We start from the raw sequence: 23,566 nt of genomic DNA, 5'->3' as shown, positions 1-23,566 counted from the left end.
TTGTTATCTTTTTAAGCAGCTATGTTTTGTTTTGGGGTGCCACCGTGGTGCAATGGTATGCACGCCCGCCTTGCACGCAGAAGGTCATGGGTTCGAATCCCCGGCCAGGCAACATCAAAAATTTCCAACGGTGGCAAAATACCCCTCAGTAATGTTGGCGACATTTCCTGAGTATTTCAGCCTTGAAAAACTTCTCCACAAGTGGTGTCTTAAGACATGCCTTTCGGACTCGGCGATAAACAGTTGGTCCCATATCATTGAGCTAAATATGAATCGGGGTGCACTCATTGATATGAGAGAAGTCTCCCTTGTCCCGTATGGGATGTTGTGGAACAATGTTTTTGTTATGTTTGTTTTTTTGACATTGCTGCCAGATCTACTATTTTTTCCGTTTCTTTACTTTTGTGCAAAACTTGTTATGTGAGAGAGAAGAGAGAACTTCACATTTAAAACACCAAATCCGCGACCAAAACTTACAGCCAGTTTCTGTATGTCGAAAGAAGAATGTGTGCGAATGAAACACACCCGAACTTTAGTTTTTGAAATAATTCTACCTTTGCTTTTGCTTCAAAACAAAAAACAATTTATGTGTTGTTATGTTTGGCCAATTTTGGTTTTTATATTTGTTGATATTTTTAGCTATTAGGCCTTTGATATTTCAGAGCAAATAAAACAGAAATTTATTGCTTTTTCATCCCGACGTTTCGTCGCTTATTTGGCGACTTTTTCAAGGGAATTCGTCTATTTAAAATAATAAAATTACAAATTACATTATATTACAAAAACACCAAGAAATTGTAAAGAGTTGTACTTACAATAATAATTTACTAGACGCGTTACATTAATTTTATATTGAATAAACATATAAGACAATTAACACGACTTAAAACTATTATTACAGCTCGATTACATTAGTACAATTCCATAACTCGCGCTTATGTTGTCCGTATCTTCTTTTAGGTTCATGGTTCTGTCAATGTTTTGTTGTATCCTTAAGCTTTCAATTAGTATTCTCTTTTTCTCCTTTGTTTCTTTGTCTAATATTTTGACATTGTCAAAGTCAGGTGAGTGGCCGGTGTTCAGTGCGTGCTGTGCTAATGCTGTTGTTGCTTTTTGTTTTCCTATGTCCATTTTGTGCTCCCCCATTCTGATACTTAATGCTCTCTTCGTTGTCCCAATGTATATCTTGTTACATTTTTCCTTGATATCTCCTTTGCACTGAATTTGGTAGACGACGTTGTTTTGTTGTTGTTTGTCGATTGGTGTTTTGGTGTTCGTAAATAGTGTGTTCAAGGTTACATTGGGTTTGTATGCAAAGTTTATGTTGTTGTTGTTAATTATTTGTCGAAGCTGCTTGTTGTCAAATAAGCCGGGTATGTAACGAACACCGTAAAAATTTTTTACTTCTTCATTATCTGTATTGTCAGATGTATTATAGTGCGGTTACACTACAGTTTTTTGCCGGGTTAACCCACTTTATGAGGATTTATTGCTTAATCTGGTCAAATCTCACCAGATTTGCCATACAAAAATTAAATCCTCTCACGACTGGGTTTATTTTAAATCCGGCACAAATCCACCAAAAATACAGTGTTGTATTCGGTATTTGTGCAAAAAAATCCAACTCTTCTCAAAAACTACCAAAAGTTGCAACTGTTTTTGCAACAGAGTTTGTCGTGTTTTACACGTTTACGATTGGTTGCATGAGATTTTGTGGAGTTAATAAATCTAAAATTATTTGAAAATCATAAAATTATTTATTTTTTTATATTAGACACTTTTTTAACAAAAAGTACGTTTGATACCATGATACAAAAATGTATCCCTGTGTGTAAAATATACCAATATGAGCAACGAGGGGACGATATCTCATACGAGAAATTGTAAAAGTGTAAAACACGACTTTATTAGTTATTTTGTATGTATACGTAAACAAGCACCAGCTGACAGTTTATATCCTCGAAAAGCTAAGTGTAACCAGCAAAGATTAACCCACTGGATCTATTAAACCCAGTGGGTTAACCTTCAATAGTGTAACCGGGGTATTAGACGTAGTATTAGATGTAGTATTGGAAGTAGTATTGGATATAGTATTGGAAATACTGTTAGATGTATTCTTAGATTTTATTATATTTTCTTTCTTTATTTTGTATTTTACGTCTTCTATTAGTGAGTGTATTATCTTGATGGGAAAACTGTTGGTTTTTAGAATATTTGTTATTATTTTGGTGTTTTTATTATGAAATTGTGTGTCGCTGATATTGAGTATTCTATAGATTAAACTTTTCGCTGTATTGAGAATCTGTGATTTTGGTTGTGTTGCATTGTAGTTTATTATTCTGCCCGATGAGGTATCTTTGGTGTACCAGTCAAAGGTTATTTTTTCATCACATCTTTTTAATTTAACATCGAGGTATGGTATTTCTTGCTCCTTTTCTAATTCTATAGTGAACTGTAATTTGTTGTGGTATTTGTTTAATGTATATAAGATTTTCTCCGCATCGTCTTTATTAATTATTGCTAAGATATCATCTACATATTTGGCTATGTATTTGATACTTATGTCATTATGTTGTAGCTCGGCTATGGTTTCGTCAAGTAGGTGGTCTAAAACTATATCTGCGATTGTAGGTGAAAGGGGGTTTCCCATCGGCATTCCAAATATTTGATTGTAAATCTTGTCCTCGAATTTGAAATAATTATTATCTTTCAGGCAGAATTGAAGAATTTGGAGGAACAATCTTTTTGGAATCTGTGTGTGTTGTTTAATGAAATCCCATTTATTCATTATAATGTTGATTGCCGTGTGGACTGGGATATTAGTAAATAATGAAATTACATCAAAAGAGACTAATGTATCTGTCTCGGAAAGTTTATAATCTCTTAGGTTGTTCTTCAATTGTGTGGAATTTTTGATATTATAGTTTGGAGATATTATATTCTTAAGAATTTGACCGACGTATTTTGATAAGTGATAGCAAGGGACGTTAACGGACGAGACTATAGGCCTTAACGGCATATTTGGTTTGTGTACTTTGGGTAATCCATAAATACGAGGCGCGTTTGCAGCAGAACACTGAAGCTTTCTTTTTTCAAATTCGTTTATATAGTTATTTTTATGTAGTTCATGGACAAGATTATTGTTTGTTTTTTGTAATTTATTGGTCGGATCGTTTCTAAGGATCTTGTATGTATTTTTGTCCTGTAGAAGTGTTTCAATTTTATTGGTATAGTCTTTTTTGTACATAGCCACCGTTTTGTTTCCTTTATCTGCTTGTACTATAATAATATCTTTCTGGTTCTTAAGAAATTTCTTAGTTTTTTCGTAGATTGCCGATATAAATCTGTCTTTTTTACTTTGTTTTTTGTTCCTTTTAAAATTATTTATCCTATTGGCTATTTTCGTCCTACATATTTCTTTTTCACTTTCCTCTAAATCTAAGATACATTGTTCAATGTCTGCAACTACATGTAACGGCGAGAAGTTTTTCTTGGTTTTTGGCAAAGCAAATTTTTTGCCTAGTGATATTTTGTAAAACACACAAGACTTTGGACGTGTTTCTTTCGCACACATTCTTCTTTCGGCATACAGAAACAAGCTGTTATTTAAATGTTTTCATTCGTAAAATAAATAATTTCCCTTTGCAATTAATTGGATTTCAGGTTTTGTTGGGATTTGGTTTTCAAAATACAAAACACACCCAGCAAAAAAGTTTGGAAGTAGTGCAATGCAGAGTTCTGATTTCAATACATCTTTCGATGCAGTCCACACGGAGTTATGAAAAATGCACTCCGCTCGATACATTTTAGAAGCACTCGCTTATAGATCCCTAGCCAAGCCAGCCAATTTTTTGATCCCTACAGTCGCAGTCTTTTTTTCTGAACACAAGAAAGAGTGTCTAAAATTTTAAGAATTTGTTTAAAAAAAATAAAGAAATACAAGCTAAAGATACGAACATTTCTGTAATTCACGAGACGCAAATTATTTTTGAAGTGGAGTTAGAGTTTTTTTGGAAATCTGAACTGGATTTGGAGGAAAAATGAAAAACCATTTGAATGATGAAGCAATATCAGTTGCGGTGTCACAAAAAGCAGAGCAGAGGAAGTAAACTCAGTTATGATCAAATTTGATGGAGAGTTTTTATAATTTGTATTAGTGTAATAAAGTTAATATTCTTGTTTACACAAATAAGCAATGTATTTTATTTATTTTGGGATATTATCAATGGCTTGCATTTTATAGCATCTTTAGACTGCATTTAAATTCAATCCAAAACACTACATCAAAGGCTGTGATTTGGATCGAAAATGGAGTGCATCCTAGCTGTGTGCCGTGGAAGCAAAATGGAGTGCATCCTAGCTGCGCGCTCTCTTGTAAAATTCATAGGTGAATTCATAGGTAAAGATGTACTCCAGCGGCAATTGCTCTAGTGATTTAACTGCATCCGCGGATGCAAACTTTTTGCTGGGCACACATACATGATACAAAACGTTCTGTCATAGTTGCATTTGTTCAACTTATAGCTCATTTAGACTAGCCATAAATCCTCGACTGGATTTAATAAATCCAGTACAAATCTCAGTGCATTTAGATATACATTTTGGAGGATTTAAATGGCAGTCAGCTGATTTTTGGTCAATGCACAATTACCGAGGTAGATGCATCAGCCCATCTGATCGAATTTGAAACGTCAAAAGAATTTTTTGTAAATTGAATTCGTCCCAAAAAACATACGTCAAATTACAAATTTATTGTTTAATACTGAAAATATTAGCACATTATGCTACTAATGCTAACTAAACGGCAAATAAAGAATTATTCTATCGCAGTTTGCCCATTTAAAATAAATAAACGAATTATTTTATCGTTTAGACATCGTAAATATTAGTCTTGGTTGATTAAAATCAAATTTGTGCATCAAAAAAAATTTAATTTTTCCGCCTTGTTTACAAATTTGTACAATATAAATTATTTTTAGTGTATCAATTCACCGATGCATCTACCTTCTTTCTTGTGCCAGCTCGCAACTGTTTGTATTTTCTAGCAACATGTTGCAAAAAACAGAGTTGTATAGGAGGATTTATGCCAGATTTAAAACAAATCCACTCAATACGTGGATTTATTTTTGTATAGGAAATCTGGTAGATTTTGGCTGGATTTAGCAAATAAAACCTGATAATGTGCTAAATCCGGCTAATGAAGTCATATCTAAATGGGCTATTATAGTACGTTTATATATAACCGGATTTAACAAACCCACTGAGTTTCAAATGTCAATTCCTTTAGGTATACATCAAATAAATCCTCATAAAGAAGGTTAATACCCCGGTTACACTATTGAAGGTTAACCCACTGGGTTTAATAGATCCAGTGGGTTAATCTTTGCTGCTTACACTTAGCTTTTCGAGGATATAAACTGTCAGCTGATGTTTGTTTAAGTATACATACAAAATAACTAATAAAGTCGTGTGTTACACTTTTACAATTTCTCGTATGAGATATCGTCCCCTCTTTGCTCATATTGGTATATTTTACAAACAGGGATACATTTTTGTATAATGGTATCAATCGTACTTTTTGTTAAAAAAGTGTCTAATGAAAAAAAAATAAATAATTTTATGATTTCCAAATAACTTTATGCTTAGTTTACATTTGGCGTCGTTTCGTGATTTCGAAGGCGTTTCGTGATTTCGCGCGGAATCAAACAAAATTTTTCTTGATTTCGCATACAAAAATGAAATCATCTCATTTCGTGATTTCAGCGAAATCAACATCGAAATCACAGTACACATGATATACAACCTTGCTTTTGTCTAGAAAAGTACCAAAAGTTGCAACACTTTTCACGTATCACAATAAACAAGGTAGATGGTCAATTGCTGCAACAAAAAATTTTAGTATCAACATTTGTAAACAATGTGAAAAATATTAAATTACTTTGTTACAATGCTATTTTTCATTGTGCTCCCGTACTTTTTTTAATTGTAATGTTAGGAAAAAGAGCGAATTGTCAAAAATTGCTTCCCTATACAAATTTCTTAAAAAATACGGAAACGGAAAAATTGCAAAAACTCCAGCATAAATGTCAAAATCAACTTATCAGCTATCATATTAGATACCAATGAACATGTTTGCTGCTAGTTTCTACTAGGCCAAAAGTGTATGGCAGAAAACAGGAGAAGAGGGTGTTATTCGGCGCGATTTTTGTTTGAAGAGAAGTGCAAGTATTACTAGATTTCGGATTACGGAAGCGCATATTTAGCACTAAACGGGAAAACTACTGCAATTACTAATATTGTACAGGATCTGAGCACAACTTTTATCTATCAAAATTTATTATAACGATGTCTAAACGATAAAATCATTTTTTTTTCATTTGTTAGTACTATACACAAATAATACGATATATAGATAATTTTACTATAATTTTCCAAAGAAAGTTTTGATGATAAATTCAATTTGCAAAAACTTGATTTGAAAATTCATGTTTGATCAGCTGCACATATGCGTCTACCTTGATCATTGTGATATGTTTGAAATCAACAAAAAATAAGTGTAAACACCGGGGTGTATTTCAGGATTTCGTGAAATCCAGTGGATTTTGGAGCGCAAGTGTAAACTTGGCATTAGATTTATTAACTCCATAAAATCTCATGCGACCAATCGTAAACGTGTAAAACACGACAAACTCTGTTTGCAAAAATAGTTGCAACTTTTGGTACTTTTTGAGTAGAATTGGTTTTTTTGCACAAATACCGAATACAACACTGTATTTTTGGTGGATTTGTGCTGGATTTAAAATAAACCCAGCTATGAGAGGATTTAATTTTTGTATGGCAAATCTGGTCAGATTTGAGCAGATTAAGCAAATAAATCCTCATGAAGTGGGTTAACCCGGCAAAAAGCTGTAGTGTAACCGTGCTATAACCCTGCAAAAAGCTATAATTTAAACTTAAACTTTTACGACTTTTACCACTTTATAAAGTACGGGAACAGGCCAATAAACATGGCCTTATAGTACGTTTAAATATAACCGGATTTAACAAACCCACTGGATTTCAAATGTCAATTCCTTTGTGTATACGTCAAATAAATCCTCATTAAGAAGGTTAACCCTGCAAAAGGCTATAATATAAACATGGCCTTACAAAAAGCGTACGCTCGACGTATTTCGATAGTTCTCATACGAATACATGTGTTCTACTTTTTTCACCACACACGCCCTGGGTCATGGTGGAATACGAAGGTGTGACATCAAAGCTGTGTTCCTTTACTTACCTGAGGTTACTATTTTTAACCTGCAAAGCGTTCCTTAACCCCGAAAAGTGGCAAAACTGGAAGCAATTTTTAAGAGAGTGAGAGAGGAGAGAGAACGAGAATGGCTTTCTCTTCTACCACAGGCTACCAGACAAATTTCTGCAGGTAAAAAATGGCAGAACTGATTTTTCGACTTTTGTTTGACGATTATTTCACAATGAAGAAGAAAATGGACGAAAAACAGAAGAAAAAGTCGAACGCTGACAAAACTAAATTAAAAACTGTGAAATAAAAGACGAAAATTGATTTTTTATGTTTCTTTTCGACATTGCTGCCAGATCTACCATTTTTCCGTTCCTTTACTTTTCTCGTAAAAATGTTCACGAGAGACCAATTTTGACACTTTTCTCTTTTACCACTCTTACCATTAAAAAAGTAAAGGAACAAAGCTCAAATCATGGCAAACGTCAAATTTGCTCACAATAATACATTACTGTGAATTGCTTGTTTACATTTTGTATGTGATTTTATTCAGAATAACGCATTTTGACAACTGGTATGAAGATCAGCTGTTGCAGGCGTTGCACCTTATTATTCCACCATGCCCTGGGTATACGGACGTATATAGGTATGGGCATGGTACAAATACACAGGTAGCCGCATCGCCAATTGTTGGCAACATAAGATGTCAAAATTTGACATCAATTCAATGCAATTGACACATTATGTTACCATCAGCTGGCATGTTAATGCTACCTGTATTATTGTACCATGATGGGCCTGTAGCTGTAACCAGATATTAGGTCTGTTCGATAACCCAAAAGTTTGTACGAATTGGGAGAGAATTGTGACAGAATTTGGGGGACTTTTGTTACTGAGAACTTAAGGCCTGCGTACATAAGCTGCCTTGCCTTCCTGCTTCATATCTGACATAATAAAAATAAAAGAATAAAGAAGGCCGAGCAAATTTCGAACTGGGTTGCACTTTTCTTTTTTATTCTTTTATCAGAAGTAATCAAGGTAAGCAGGCAAGGCAGCTTATGTACGAAGGCCTTTACATGTTTTTTCAAGAAACATTTTCCTTGTAAGAATTTGCAAGTTTGATCAGCTGATTTAAATTCGAATTTTTTGTTGCGGACTTTGCAATTCTTGGCAAAAAACATAAACAAACATTTGGTTATTAAAATAATTACAAGATAAAGAGGAAAGAAATAACTAAGTGAATTATGGAAAACTGGATGATAAGTAAAATAACTTATTTTGTAGTTTGTGAAGACTATTTTTTATTTTAAAGGTATCAAATCCCAGCAAAAATATTTAGGCGTCCCTGGATAACACACAAGAATCTAGTGAATCTAGTGACTAGATCTGTTTTCCTTTTGTTGATAATAGGTTTGTACGATAACCCAAAAGTTTGTGCAAATTTGCACAAACTTTTACAAAATGCTGTTCGATAACAAACTTGCAAAGTAAAACAGAGAGAATTTGGAGACAATTGTGAGAGAATATTGGAGAGTTTTGGAGACTTTTGTTTACAAGTTTTTGCAAGGAAAATTTTTCTTGTAAGAATTTGCAAGTTTGATCAGCTGCAAGTTTGATCGAATGTTTTGTGGCGGACTTCTTGGCAAAAACATAAACAAACGTTTGGCTATTAAAATAAATAGATACATATAAAAAAGGGAACAAATTATGGAAAACGGTAATGTAAGTAAAATAACTTATTTTGTAGTTTCTGGTGACTATTTTTTTATTTTAAAGGTATAAAATCTCAGCAAAAAGCAGTGCATCCATGGAGTAGGAGAAACACAATGTAGACGGCCAGGTATTCCCAAAGATATCAATAAATATGTATGCCAAACATCGCACTGCGTTCCAGTATGTTTTATATTTATGCATTGGAAAGGGAATTATAGTTGTAGCAACACTAAGGGCCTTATGTACCGAGGCCTTAACACGATAGCCGGGTGGAACTCAGTTCCGGAGTTTTAAATGGAAAATAAAAAAATGGTAGACACCTTCAATTATTAAATTGGAACTCCTTTCCTTTACCGACCCAACGCAGAAAATTATGAAAAAAATTACCACATATAGTGCTTTTTATCCCGATTCCAACCATGTATTGCTTTTGCTGCGGAAATGTATACATCCCGAGATATCGGCCTGAAAAAATCCACAAAGGCCCTAACCTATTCTTTTCTAAATAGCCGGCCTTCGGCCGGGATTTAAGACTTCACCTATAGACAGGTGCAAATCTCGGGAATGGGAACACAATTTTCTTTTAAATTACATATTTTTGGAGGTCTATATCTCGGGAAGTCAACAAAATAATACGTCGTTGAAATCAGTATAAACATCACTATTTGTTATAATTTTTTAATAATTTTCTGTGGAGGTTTGCCAACATTTTATACAAGGGCCTTTGTGGAACTTTGGAGGCCCTTATCTCGGGAAGTATACATTTCCGCATCAAAAGCAATACATGGTTGGAATCGGGATAAAAAGCACTATCTGTGGTATTTTTTTCATAATTTTCTGAGGTGAGTCGGTAAAGGAAAGATAAGCCGTTAAATTTAATCTTTTCCGCCAACTTCTTGTTAATCAAATCAGCTGACTTCTTGCAAGTTTTTGCAAATTGCTGTTCGATAACAATCTGCAAATTTTTTGCTTCGAGAGAGTAAAATTGGTGGAGAGAGGTTACTGAGAACTTGCTGAGTGGTTGCAAGTACTTTTTACTTGCGAAGTTATCGTACACACCTAATATTTATTTAATTATCAGTGGAAAATCAACTAATTTTCGTTAACAACCTTCAATTGTTAAATTAAATCTTTTCCGCCAAACTTCTTCTTTGTCAAATCAGCTGACTTTTGGCAAGTGATTGCAAATTATTAGGTGTGTTCGTTTACGTGATAATTTGTACAAATTTGCACAAATTGTTACGAGATGTTGTTCGTTTACACAATTATCCAGCAAAAGAGAGCGAATTGAGAGAGCACTTTTGACAGTTGTGTGACTAAGAACTTACAAATTCTTGCTGGGAAAATTTGTCCAGTAAGAATTCGTAAGTTCGATCAGCTGTTGAATAATCAGTTGATTTGAGTTGTTTTGTTGTAAACAAAAAGAAACAAGAGTTGTTAAAATACAAATTTACATTTGATTTTTTTTTTTTGCCAATTGGAAAATTTATGGACGGAAAAAAGTAAGTAAAAATAAATAACTTAAGACTTTCGCTGAACTTTTATTTTAGGTGGCAAAACAAAGTGGAGTGACTGGAACATCTTCGAATATGTCCAACCCGTTGTCATTTGAAGATTCTGAAGGAACAGGTATTTGTTGCAAATTAATGGTAATTGATTTGTAATGTTTACATTTTAGGACAGGCTGTGGTCGTGCTTAATGTATGTATTTATTTACCCTCAGCCCCCTGAGGCTACATCGAAATAACGGCTTTGGGCCCCAAGTATTTTTGAAAGGACAGCTCTTGGAGCATTTATGTGTACCTCCACATAATCTTATAAGTGCAATTAAATAACTCTCGGAACATCTTGGGGTTATCTCCCACACAAAAATTGAAAGGTGCAAGAGGGGTTGGATTTAATCGAGGCACCCAAGAGTCGTCAAACATTTTTGGCTTTGTTTAGAATAGAAGGTAGCACATCCGTCTTGTCCTGGTACGATTCTTGGAGCTTTGATACTATGGAAACGTACCCCATTGAAGTAATAGTTTGACCTCAAGTATGTTTGAATGAAATCCCTTTCGGACTTTTTGGAGCCGATTAAACCATACCCGCCAATCTGTCTGTCCGACTGGCTGGAACGCAGGATAACTCTTGATTTGTTCCAAATTTGATTTGATGTAATATTTTGTCCAAACTTAGACCAAGTTGAATCAAGTCCGAAACTTTGGAATAATAAAATTTCTTCCAAACGTACATCGAGTTCCAAGAGTGTTTTTATTGGAAACATCTGTCCTGTTTACAGTGATGTAATGTGTTTCGTGGACAAGTCCATGCTTTCTTAAACCAAACTATGGGCACCGTAATATTTGTTTCACACTTAAATCAGCTTGACATTTTTATACCCTACACCACCTTGTGGTAAGGGGTATTATGTCTTTGGCAATAGTTTGTAACATGCAAAAGGAAACGAGAGAGACCCATAGTTCCTTTTAGGGATATACATAGAATTACTTTCTGAGTCGATTTACGCATGTCCGTCTGTCCATGTATTTTTCTAAACAATGTACAGGTCGCATTTATTGTCCGATTCGCATGAAAATTGGGGAAGATAGTTTTTTTGGCCAAAGGACGAACGCTATTTATTTTGGTAGAAATCGGTTCAGATTTGGATATAGCCCCCATATATATCTTCGCCCGATTTAAGGCATTTGGTGCACGAAACACGCTATATATGTCCGATTTCAATGAAATTTGGAATGTGCGACGGAATTTAGTCTAGAAATAAGTGTGCCATATTATATCGAAATCGGTTCAGATTTGGATATAGCCCCCATATATATTTTAGCCCGATTTAAGGCATATGTTGCACGAAACACGCTATATATGTCCTATTTCAATTAAATTTGGAATGTGCGACTGTATTTACCCCAGAAATAAGTGTGCCGAATTATATAGAAAACGGTTAAAATTTGGATATAGCAGTTTCCTTTTATTATTCATTTTTTTATTGTTCAATTCTTTTTATTATTTTTCAGCGCTCAAAATTACGATTTTATTTATTTGCGTCAATCTCTTTGTTTTTATTGATCAGCTGTTATCTTACAAATGTTTTGTAATGTGCTGTTCGTTTACTTTTTGTATTTTTTTCTCTTGTGAGAGTCAAATTGCTCTTTTTTTCTCAGTCACTTCTTGCTGAGTAAATGTTACGGGAAAAGTAAACGAACACACCTATTGTTCGATAACATTCTGCAAATTTTTAGCTTTGAGAGAGTAAAACTCATTGAGAGAAGTTACTGAGAATTTACTGAGTACTTGTAAGTAGTTTTTACTTGCGAAGTTATCGAACAGACCTATTTGCACTCGAAATATTTTTGGCCACATTCTCCATACAAGTGGATGCACTGTTCATTGCATTGCTTTATAAGGAGGCTAAACAGTCAGTGCATTGTCCCAATAAGTATTTTTTTTTTTTTTTGTTTGGGTAACCAGACGTTACCCCCAGCAAAAGAGACCGATTCGGGATAGACATTTTGACATTTCTTTCACTGACACTAGCAACTCTTCTTCTTCTTAAAAACAATCAAACGTCTGTTTTTATTTTTTCGTTGATTTATGTTTGTGAAAATTAAAAACAATTTTATTTTGGAAATAGCAAGCCTAATTGTATTGCTTTTTTGGAGAACAAAGTTGCAAAGTGGGAAAAATCCTTTTTGGGTTATTTTCTTTTTTTTTTAATAAAATACAACATTTTTGCTTCCTTCATTGGCGGACAAAGTGTTCTGTTTTGGAAAGTCAGCTGATTGCTTGCTGGTTTTTGCTGGGAAGGTGTCTGTTTACTTTTTACAATTTTCTTGCAAAAGAAAATAAAAACTCCTTACTCTCTGAGACAATTCTTGCTGGGAAAGTAACCAGACAGACCTAATTTAAACTTCTATATCTCAAAAATGGTAAAACCAAGGAAAAGTAATAAAAGTCAATCTTGTAGAGAATTTTCACAGGTACAACATTTTCTCTAATCCCATTTCTACAGAACATGAGGTTTCCAACAAAATCCTAAAAACCCTAAATTTGTCACCTTTGACCGCGATTTATTTAACGGGTCGATTATGCATTGCCACTAAATTTGAGTTGCGTTGTCAATTGTCAGCACTACTGAGATGAGATTTTGTATTATTGATGTCAACCCAACTTGGTTGTCGATAAAGGTTTTATTTCAAACTTGTGAACTCTATATAAAATCCAAAAGACACAATTCGCAAAAAAAAAACTATTTTAAAATGATAAGATCTACTTACTTACTTAGCTGGCCCATTACAGAACATTTGTTCTATAGGCCGAACTAAGAAGAGATCTCCATTCCTCTCTATTTGTTGCTTTGCACTCTGGAATACCGCGCCTTTTCATCTCATCATCCACTTGTTTGCGCCATCTATTCCTTGGCCTGCCAGTTCTGCGTGCACCGCCATGTGGCATGTATTCATACACCTTTTTAGTGGGTTCATCATCGCTCATTCTAGCCAACGCAATCGCTGCATCTCGATACGTTTAACTATATTGATGTCGTTGTATAGCAGATACAGCTCTTGGTTCATGCGACGTCGATATTCACCGTCAACGCAGATTGGTCCGTAGATCTTTCGAAGAATTTTTCTCTCAAACACACCAAGCACTGCCATGTCTGCTTGCGCAAGTACCCAGGCCAAAATGATAAGATCAGTGGAATTATTTGATGAAGAAAATGTACAGGACATGGTATCTAGGTTTAATTTCCTTTAGAGGCACCTAAGGTAGGAAGACCATATTTGCATCATAGGTAGTCCTTTCTATTCTGATTCCAACGGTGTATAACTTCTTATGTCCCGGAAATGTATACTTCCCCAGATATAGGCCTCGAAAATTCCACCAAAACCCCAAGTTGGACTTAAGTTAAACACATTAATTAAACTCAATTCGTGTTAAAATTTTGTTAAAACGCATTTATTAAACTCAATTCGTGTTAAAAGGAGGAAAATTTTGTTCCGTTCCCGAGGATTGCGTATGTCCATAGGAGAAAGTCTTAAATACCCGTCCAAAGGCCGGCTATATACCGAAAAAATTTAAAATTTAGGAGAAAATTTTGTTCCCGTTCCCGAGATTTGCGCCTGTCTATAGGAGAAAGTCTTAAATCCCCGGCCGAAGGCCGGCTTTTTAGAGAAACAATTTAAAATTTAGGAGAAAATTGTTGTTCCCGTTCCCGAGATTTGCACCTGTCCATAGGAGAAAGTCTTAAATCCCCGGCCGAAGGCCGGCTATTTATATAATCATGTATAATCAGTAATGTATTTTAGGTTTAAGGCGTATTTTCAATTGCCAAGGATGCCGAAGTTTATATTATGGAAACGTTAAAGGATGAGTTTTAAAAGTGTGCGTTGCGTTGAGATTTTTGTGGAGGGAAGTTTCCAAAAGTCCCATGGCAATGGTTACAACAATTGTATAGCTCAATCTATATTGTCGAACGTTTCGTCTACTTGATAGAGGACAAATTGTGCAAAAATTGGATCTTTTCGAAGTTGACTGAGGAAGAAAAAAAGACAAAATAAAAATCATTTTTATTCAAAAACGGAAATCCCTGGTGTAAGGCGGCTGTATTGATGGAACACATGCCCTCAATTTATCAATTAATATACTAAATTGCCATTTTGTCGTTATTTTCACCACGTTTTTGTTACACATAATTAATTAATGATGCAAAGAATCAAAAATTGTTAAGAAAATGTTTTTTCGTTTCAATTTTACATCTTGTTTCTTTGAAAATATTCACTGCAACTGAAAATAACTGGTTGCTGAAAAATAATCGCTTCTTCAACTGAGACTCGCAACGTCGGTTGAAGGTTGTCAAGGCCTGGGTACATAAGCTGCCTCACCTGCTTGCCTTGCTTGCTTCTGATAAAAGAATAAAAAAGAAAAGGGCAACCCAGTTCGAAATTTGCTCGGCCTTCTTTATTCTTTTATTTTTGTTATGTCAACAATGAAGCAGGAAAGCAAGGCAATCAGGCGAGGGAGCTTATGTACGTAGGCCTTCATACATAAAGTAATTTTGACAACTCCACTCAACGATAATTGCTATCGATAATCGACCCCTAAAAATTCCTCTGGCGATTTTTGTTTGTTTTTCGATTTTTCTCATCTATGAACATTGTAGTTTCAGAATCCGCAAAAACTTCCTAGGTGTAAGCACCTTCCATTTAAAGTTGGTTCAGCCGCACCGCGTACGCCCAAGGAGACCAAAAATACAGTACAAAACAACACGTTGCTTGCATATGCCTACCTATGCATTTAATATATCGACGCCTCCAAACAATAGTATGCTAAGTCGACTTCTTTACATTTTTATATTTAACGTCCTTTAACTTAAATTCTGTCAAATTTTGGTAATGATCGGACAATCCGAACAGAAGTTATAAACAAATATGTATTTACTTGGCATAGTACTGAAGGTCAAAGAAATTTCCAAACTTTTAGAGCTTGTCCTGCAAAACTCGCTTTTCAGAATTAGCAAACTATTATTTGGAGGTGTCGAACGTCCTTTAACTTAAATTCTGTCTAATTTTGGTAATGATCGGTCAATCTGAACAGAAGTTATAAACAAATATTGACTTAGCATAGTACTGAAGTTCAAAAAATTTTCAAACTTTGAGAGCTTCTCCTGCAAAACTCACTTTTTAGACTTAGCATACTATTATTTGGAGGTGTCGATATGTATGTTCAAAATGTACACAGATCTACATACAATGTATAATGTTAAAACGCATGCAGTCCTTTAGATCACATTTTTCTGCAATTCAAAACAAAATTTTTCTTTGAATATGGAAAAGCAAAGAAGTTTTATATCGCGTAGCCGTTATTAGGCCTGCCTATACAATATTTTATATTTTTTAGAGCGAACCCCTAAACACAACTTGTTCCAAAATTGCTTTGTCAGATGTTGATCTTGAACGCCCTTACTTTGAACACTAAGATGTGAGGAGTATCCCCTTAGTAAGTTTTACACATATATTTGGTATCAAATCGAAAAATTAAAAATATAAAAGTACAAATGTTTTAACATTTACTACTATAATGACACATAGATTTGCGTTATTATGTTTCATATTAATGGTAAGCTCTTATAGACTAATAATACACCAAACTCCATATGTAATTTTAAAAGCAGATTATTGGAATGTAGTTGAGATATATGTATATGCGTTTGTTTACGAACAAGATTTTCACATTCTCCCATTAAGCGACTACAATATTTAAGCATACTGTCGATATAAATACGTACGTATGTAAAGTGGAATGCAAACTTTGATTATATTTATGTATATGTATGTAGGTTACAACTTCCGTTTTTAAAGTTCTGTAGTATTTCCAAGCATTTGATTGGTGAGAATTTGAACACGCTTTGCATTGCAACTCTTACACAACACATGATCGTCAAGGGGATAACAGCCACGTCCTTCGGCCTCGGACGAAAGTAACAAACCGCAATCTTCACATTTGTAGCATTCAAAATGAAAGCTGCGATCTAGCGCCACAACACGTACAGTTTCCGTTTCTCCAGGTTCCGGCATTATTGGCTCTTTGCATACACAACAACATGGAGCAAATTTCCTATGAAAGTCCTCAATGCAATAGTTTTGATTGGTGGCATCGACCGTAAATGGTACACCGTCAAGACTCTTCTTACATACAACACAAGTAAAGCATTGTGGATGATACGGTTTGCCAGTGGCCCGTAAAATACGTTCCAAAATCGGATTCATGCACACCGAACATTTTTCCAGTGTCTGTAAATAGTCATACTCACAGTATGGTTTGCCTTCTAAAGTATAAAAAGGTTTTCCCTGCAAATTAAGGGCACACTGCGAACACGTGAAGCAAGCAATATGATATATCTGATCCATGGCGGTACATCCAGAATTTTCACCCACGACTCGTTCTTTGCACTTGTAACATATGCCATAGCTTTCCAAATCTTGTGGAGACCCCATTGACTGTACCAAATAATCGGTGAGAGCCTCTACTTCGTCCTCCTTATGTCTAGAGGAGCTTGGACCCAAAATACCGCTAGCACTGTCTCGTGTAGGTTTTGGATAAATTGGCATACTGGAATCAATACCGCTTTCAAGGCTCAAATTGCTACTGTTGCTCTTGCTAAGGATACCAGAACCTGGTGGCATTGTTCCCATACTTCCCATTCCTTTTACACATGAAGGGTACATAGTATTGTTTGAGTTGGTAGACATTTGACTCGGTGGCCTAGGATTAATTGGTTCATATATGGACTCGTATGTAGATGATGTTTGAGAAAATCCCCCGTAACCATAAAAGTCTGAATTGGCATTGGAATTTGTTGGTTGTATGTTGTTATAATTGTTGTATCCCATATTGGACATATATGGTTTATTAATGTAACGTGAATCATTCGCTGGAACCGACTTGTGATCGAGTGGTAAGCCGTAACCACTCACCGGTTTAGGAATGCACATCTGGTCATTTGAAGTTACGATTGGCTTATGAGTTGGATTGTTTGTCTTGAATACATCAGTGGCTCGTCTCAGTTCACTATAGGATGAACTAACTGGACTAGGAGGTGGCGGAATTTCATCTTCTGGTAACATGGACAAGTTCTGGGCATAGTATATGCTACCGTCACCTGAATCGCTTAGTGGCTGTGATGTGGACGCTGTTTGTAGATTTGAATAAATATTTCCAACATTACTATAGACATTGTTCTTATGGTTGTTTGTGCCGCCGCTAGGCGATGACAGAAGTGGAGAGTTTGTGCGTCTCATGTTTGCATATGTGGCACTGGAATTGTCCAATGACAACTGTGGTTTAATGGGCACATCGGACAGCAGTGATGTGGAGGATAACTTGGGAATTGTAGACAGTTTTGGTTTGGTCACAGCTGTGGAGTCGTTGCGATTATTTATTTTGCCCATTTTCTCCAATTGCTTCTTATGGTGTTCCAGAGCTTCTAGCTGCTGTTCCAATATAGCTGGATTATCCAATGTCACTTTAGGTGATGATAGAAGGGGAGGGACTCCAGAAGGTGAAGTGATCGAAGATGTAGATGACTGCTTGCGCAACAGTAAAGGTTGTTTTGCAAATCCTGCTGCAACCGTGGTAGTCTCATAGTGGTTTGTTGGCTTTTTGTTCGGTTTTGGAGGAACTAGTGGAGACACTGCCTTTTTAATGGCAGTGTTATAAATTTGTCCCGAGGATAGGTTCCTCTCCTCAATGTTGCTAACTAGTTTCGCGACACCGACATGACGATCTTCTGGATTAGTTTCCTTATTTGCTACGGCAACTGATAGGCGACCATTTATTAAATTCAATTGTTTCAACTGCTCGTCCAAGTCGTCCATATTCATCCGGATTTCATGGAATTTTGTTTGTATCACAGGAATTGGTCATATTACGAAGTCGTTCAGCTACAACGGCGATTGATATTAACATTGAATCTTTATGGACTTTGACATTTCATTGTGGTTCTATGGTCAAAACCTAAAACTTTGCGTGTTGAGTGTGCGTTCAAAAATACAAAAACAAAATACATGTGTTTCAAATTGAAATATGTACATGTATGTATTTTGTTTTCGTTTTTTTCAACGCACACGCAACACGCAAAGTTATAAGTTTTGCACTATGCGCTTGGTGTTTACACAAGACAAATTGTATTACTAGGCGTTTACACCGGACAATACATACCCAGCAAAAAAATTGGAAGTTCGATATATTTTTTAAGCAGTTAAGGCCTGCGTACATAATGCTAAGTTTACATTTACGAAATCCACTCGATTTCAACTGTCAATTCCATAGCTCAAACGTCAAATGAAATCTCATCTGGATTTCATTTGACGTTTAACCTATGGATTTGACAGTTGAAATCGAGTGGATTTCATAAATGTAAACCAAGCATAAGCTGCCTTGCCTCCTTACCTTGCTTAAGGCCTGGCTACATAAGCCGCTCGGCTTTCTTGCTTAATTCATTTCTGGTAAAAGACCAAAGACCAAGTTCGACCTAATTGAAATATGGTTCTAACATTTCTTTATTCCTTTACCAGAAATGAATTAAGTAAGAAAGCCGAGCGGCTAATGTGTCGAGGCCTTTACCCTGCGTTTACAAATGACAGGACAGTTGAGTTCATGTATTGATTGTCAAAATCCCACAACTTGCCTGTGTGACGTAGGCGTCCCGACAACTGCAAAAACAGTTGTAAGATTTTGAATGAAAATCGTCGATTTCTTTTTGTTTTCCGTTCACATGTTTTGTTTTTGTTCATGTTCTTTTGTTTTCAACACATTTCAATTATTATCTCACTTATTTTTACAAAAATGCCAAAAATTTGTCTTCTCTACTGTCTGTGAAAAAATGATGGACAGCTGGGAGACAAACGACAAATGTATGTATGTGTTAGTAAATCAGAGTTGTATTTGAAGACAAACTGTCTGGTGTAAACGCCTAGTTAGTTCTGATAAAAGAATAAACAAAGACGTATAGCAATAAAGACTCGAACAAATGCATTTTCCAAAAACATATGCTAATAGTTCCACATTTTGGTTACAGATGGCTACACAACTCACTGGAATTGATAACAGCAATGCTAATCGTTTTTGATTCCCATTTATCGCGGCAGAAAACATTAACGTCGTGGTTTGTGGCTGAAATTTATTTCTTTTCTTTTTTTATTGTTCATTCAATGAAAAAATCAAAAGCGAATGCCGTCAAACTTGAGTTTTAATGTTTTTCTTGTCAATATTCCAATGAGTAACAGTTTTCGTTTAAGAGAATGTTGCTATGATATCGTAGCAACAGAGGTTAACTCCCTCTACAGTTAATTTTTCACAATTGACTTTTCCTATCTTATAATAGGTGTGTACGATAACTTTCCCAGCAAAAATTACTCAGTCAATTCCAGCAACCTCTCTCAGTGAATTTTACTCTCTCAAGCAAGAAAAATTGCAGAAAGTTATCGAACAACAATTTGTAAAAACTTGCAAGGAATCAACTGTTTTGAAAAAGAAGAAGAAAAGTTTTTGCATCAATTTGATGTTCTTGTTTTCCATGATTTTTTTATATTTTTCAGCTTTTGATGTTTAATTTTTCGATATTTCAATGTTTATTTTTGTTTTCGCCAAACAAGAATAAAAAATAAAACAAAACAAATGTTTTCAAATCAGCTGATCAGACTTGCAAATTTTTGCGGGACAAATTTTCCCAGCAAAAATTTGCAAGTTCTCAGTCACAAAACTCTCCAAAAATCTCTCCAAACTCGCTCTCTTTTGCTGGATAATTTTGTTATCGAACAGCATTCAGCAATAATTTGTACGAATTTGTACAAATTATTGGGTTATCGTACACACCTATTATTGACATCTTTGGAATAAAAAAGAAAAGGGGAACCCAGTTCGATATTTCCTCGGCCTTCTTTATTCTTTTATTTTTATTATGTCAAAAATGAAGCAGGAAAGCAAGGCAATCAGGCAGAGCAGATTATGTACGCAGGCCTTAAAGCCCTGGGTACATAAGCTGCTTTGCCTGGTTGCCTTGCTTTCCTGCTTCATTTTTGACATAATAAAAATAAAAGAATAAAGGAGGCCGAGCAAGTTTCGAACTGGGTTGCCCTTTTCTTTTTTATTCTTTTATCAGAAGCAAGCAAGGCAACCAGGCGAGGCAGCTTATGTACGTAGGCCTTAAGTCCCTGTTCTTCCTTGATCTGTTCTTACTTTTGAAAATGGTTAAACCGGCAAAAGTAGCAAAAGTTGTAAACCGCTCACATATAAATTGTATGGTGTCAGAAGTAAAGGAACGCTTTTCGAGTAAAAAGTGGCAAAACTTGAAGATTCTTGCACGTAAAGGAACAGAGCTTTTATCATTAACAATGAAAAAATATCAGTCTGTGTTGGCGCATCAACGAATACACATGCGTGTGTGGGTATCTACGCTTTGTTCTTTTGATTGTTTACGAAACAGACGTAAACAAAGAAACGAACTTCTACAAGAGCGCGTACATGTTAAATTTGATACTTTAAGAAAAAATACATTTTTTAATCATATTTTGTTAAGAAAATTAAATATTTTTTTAAATGCTAATAGAAAACACATTAAATTTTAGTCCTGTGCAGTTTTTTGTAGAAAATTTCAATTAGTTTCTTTAAAAAATAAGGATTCACTCAGCTCTCGCCATCAAAATTACAGTGTGAGGAATACACCCCAACTAGGTGTAAAGTGTGTTGCAGAACAGCTTTAGGTGTGTCCGATACACGTGAGGTGCAGAGGTGAATGCCAGAACATGCCTGATAGTCTGAAACGGAAGATGTAGAATCCTAACATTTCATATGTATTTATTGAATTTTTAAATTGTGTATATTGATGAATTATATCAGAATTACGTATTATCAGAGAATATGACGACTATGGTGATATTCTTCTTTCTTTTATTGTTGATGCTAAACGATACCACCAATACATTTTTATATGGGTAGCAACTGTTACGAAATATATCCTTTAAAATATTTCGTTCGTACTGAAGAGACTTTTTCCGCAATGCTGGAGGTTTCCAAACGACTCCCAATTTCATCCGTTATTTCATAAAAAGTATCTATCTTCACTTTGCAAAGCTTCCTATTACATAGTCCCGGGCCACACCAGAATAATTTCACTGAAATTTTAACATGAAATTATGAGTCTCTAGATTGAGTTCCATAGTAGAGTAAAATCATGAAATTGCTGTAATAGGGAATTCGGCCTAAGAACACCTAATTTCATGAAATTTTTTAATGAAATTTACTCTAGTGTGGACCGGGACTTAAGGGATTTTTACACTACCTATGAATGTCATATGAGATGTCAAATTTGCTACCAGTGAATGTTGTACACATATGGTTTGTTCCTTTACTTTTGAAAATGGTAAAACCGGCAAAAATAGCAAAAGTTGTAAAATGCTCCAATATGAACATGGTAGAACAAATATAAGGTAAAGTTAATACTACAACAAATACAACTCGAACAACAACCACAAAGGAATTTGTTTTTAGGTCTGTACGATAACCTCGCAAGTGAAAAGTACTTGCAAATACTCAGCAAGTTCTCAGTAACCTCTCTCCACCATTTTTTCTCTCTCGAAGCAAAAAATTTGCAGATTGTTATCGAACAGCAATTTGTAAAAACTTGCAAGAAGTCAGCTGATTTAATAAACAAGAAGAAGTTGGCGAAAAAGATTAAATTTAACAATTGAAGGTGTCCAGCATTTTTTTTATTTTCCAATTAAAATTACAAAAATATGAGCAATAAAAGGAAAATAGACCTCGTGTGTTCTCCAGGAATGGACAATATTTGTCCAATCCTTCAGGTACCTCCCGCACACAATTTTGGAAAAGTTCACTTTAAGACCTACTCTCGAATCACGGATTTTTGTTGAAGCATCTTGCATTCGCTGCCTCTATTACGACAGTAAAAGTATTTCAAGGGCAAGTCTATACTTCTTGAGAAAACAGCCCGAAAGTTGTAAAAACCCCAATGGCTGCAGAGTTTGCTGTGGTCCTGTTTACAGCCATATTATGATTTCCGTGGTCAAGTCCATAACCCCGTTGACTTGCGTCAACGATCCGGAACTGAGTTCCACCCGGATGAAATCATTTCTGCCTCTTATGTGACGAGGTCCTTAGTGTTGCTTACAACTATAATTCCCTTTCCAATGCACAAATATAAAACATACTGTAACGCATTGCGATGTTGGGCAAACATAATTATTGATATCGTTAGACGGCCAGGTAGTCTACATTGTGTTTCTCCTACTCCATGGATGCACTGCTTTTTGCTGAGATTTGATACCTTCAAAACAAAAAAAAAAAAAAAACAGTCACCAGAAACTACAAAGTAAATTACTTTGCTTACATTAGCGTTTTCCATAATTTATTTAATATTTGTTTCCCTTTTTATATCTATTTATTTTAATAGCCAAACGTTTGTTTTTGCCAAGAAGTCCGCCACAAAACATTCGAATTTTAATCAGCTGATCAAACTTGCAAATTCTTACAAGAAAAATTTTCCTTGCAAAAACTTGTAAGCAAAAGTCTCCAAAACTCTCCAATATTCTCTCACAATTTTCTCCAAATTCTCTCTCTTCTACTTTACAAGTTTGTTATCGAACAGCATTTTGTAAAAGTTTGTGCAAATTTGCACAAACTTTTGGTTATCGTACATACCTTTTGTTTGTAACGTTACTGTCAGTTGTATTCGTAAACAAAACAAGCATACACAGGTAGCCGCATCGGCAATTGTTGGTAACATAAGGTGTCAAAATTTGACATCAATTCAATGCACTTGACACATTATGTTACCATCAGCTGGCATGATAATGCTACCTGTATTATTGTACCATGAAAACAAGGAAATGTCTATAAATTAGGTGTGTACGATAACCCAATAATTTGTACAAATTCGTACAAATTTTTGCTGAATGCTGTTCGATAACAAAATTATCCAGCAAAAGAGGGCGAGTTTGGAGAGATTTTTGGAGAGTTTTGTGACTGAGAACTTGCAAATTTTTGCTGGGAAAATTTGTCCCGCAAAAATTTGCAAGTCTGATCAGCTGACTT

General features: G+C 35.1%; 1 protein-coding gene and 1 long non-coding RNA gene across 2 annotated transcripts; one reads left to right on the top strand and one right to left on the bottom strand.

Moving 5' to 3' along the window:
- The first annotated feature begins 10,358 nt into the window (after positions 1-10,358).
- LOC141402693 (uncharacterized) lies at positions 10,359-11,283 on the top strand. Its single transcript, XR_012412697.1, has 3 exons — positions 10,359-10,455; positions 10,504-10,582; positions 10,632-11,283. It is a non-coding gene; the product is annotated as an uncharacterized lncRNA (long non-coding RNA).
- A 4,670-nt stretch (positions 11,284-15,953) lies between these two features.
- Positions 15,954-18,605, bottom strand: Zyx (lipoma-preferred partner zyxin). Its single transcript, XM_073981695.1, has 2 exons — positions 18,545-18,605; positions 15,954-18,469 (listed from the first exon to the last, which is right to left on the bottom strand). The coding sequence occupies exon 2, from the start codon at positions 18,334-18,336 to the stop codon at positions 16,309-16,311; it is 2,028 nt and encodes a 675-aa protein (XP_073837796.1). The 5' UTR covers positions 18,337-18,469; positions 18,545-18,605; the 3' UTR covers positions 15,954-16,308.
- Between the last annotated feature and the right edge of the window lie 4,961 nt (positions 18,606-23,566).

The sequence above is a fragment of the Musca autumnalis genome, unplaced genomic scaffold (assembly GCF_047663935.1).
Source record: "Musca autumnalis isolate F117 unplaced genomic scaffold, ASM4766393v1 scaffold_4, whole genome shotgun sequence".
In the NCBI taxonomy this organism is placed as follows: Eukaryota; Metazoa; Arthropoda; class Insecta; order Diptera; family Muscidae; genus Musca; species Musca autumnalis.
Note: the sequence above shows the minus strand (reverse complement) of the source record. Positions and strands in the feature narration are given on the sequence as shown.

What these genes read in the sequence shown, in the direction of transcription:
- Zyx (XM_073981695.1), bottom strand. Translation starts at nt 18,336, where the DNA reads ATGAATATGGACGACTTGGACGAGCAGTTGAAACAATTGAATTTAATA.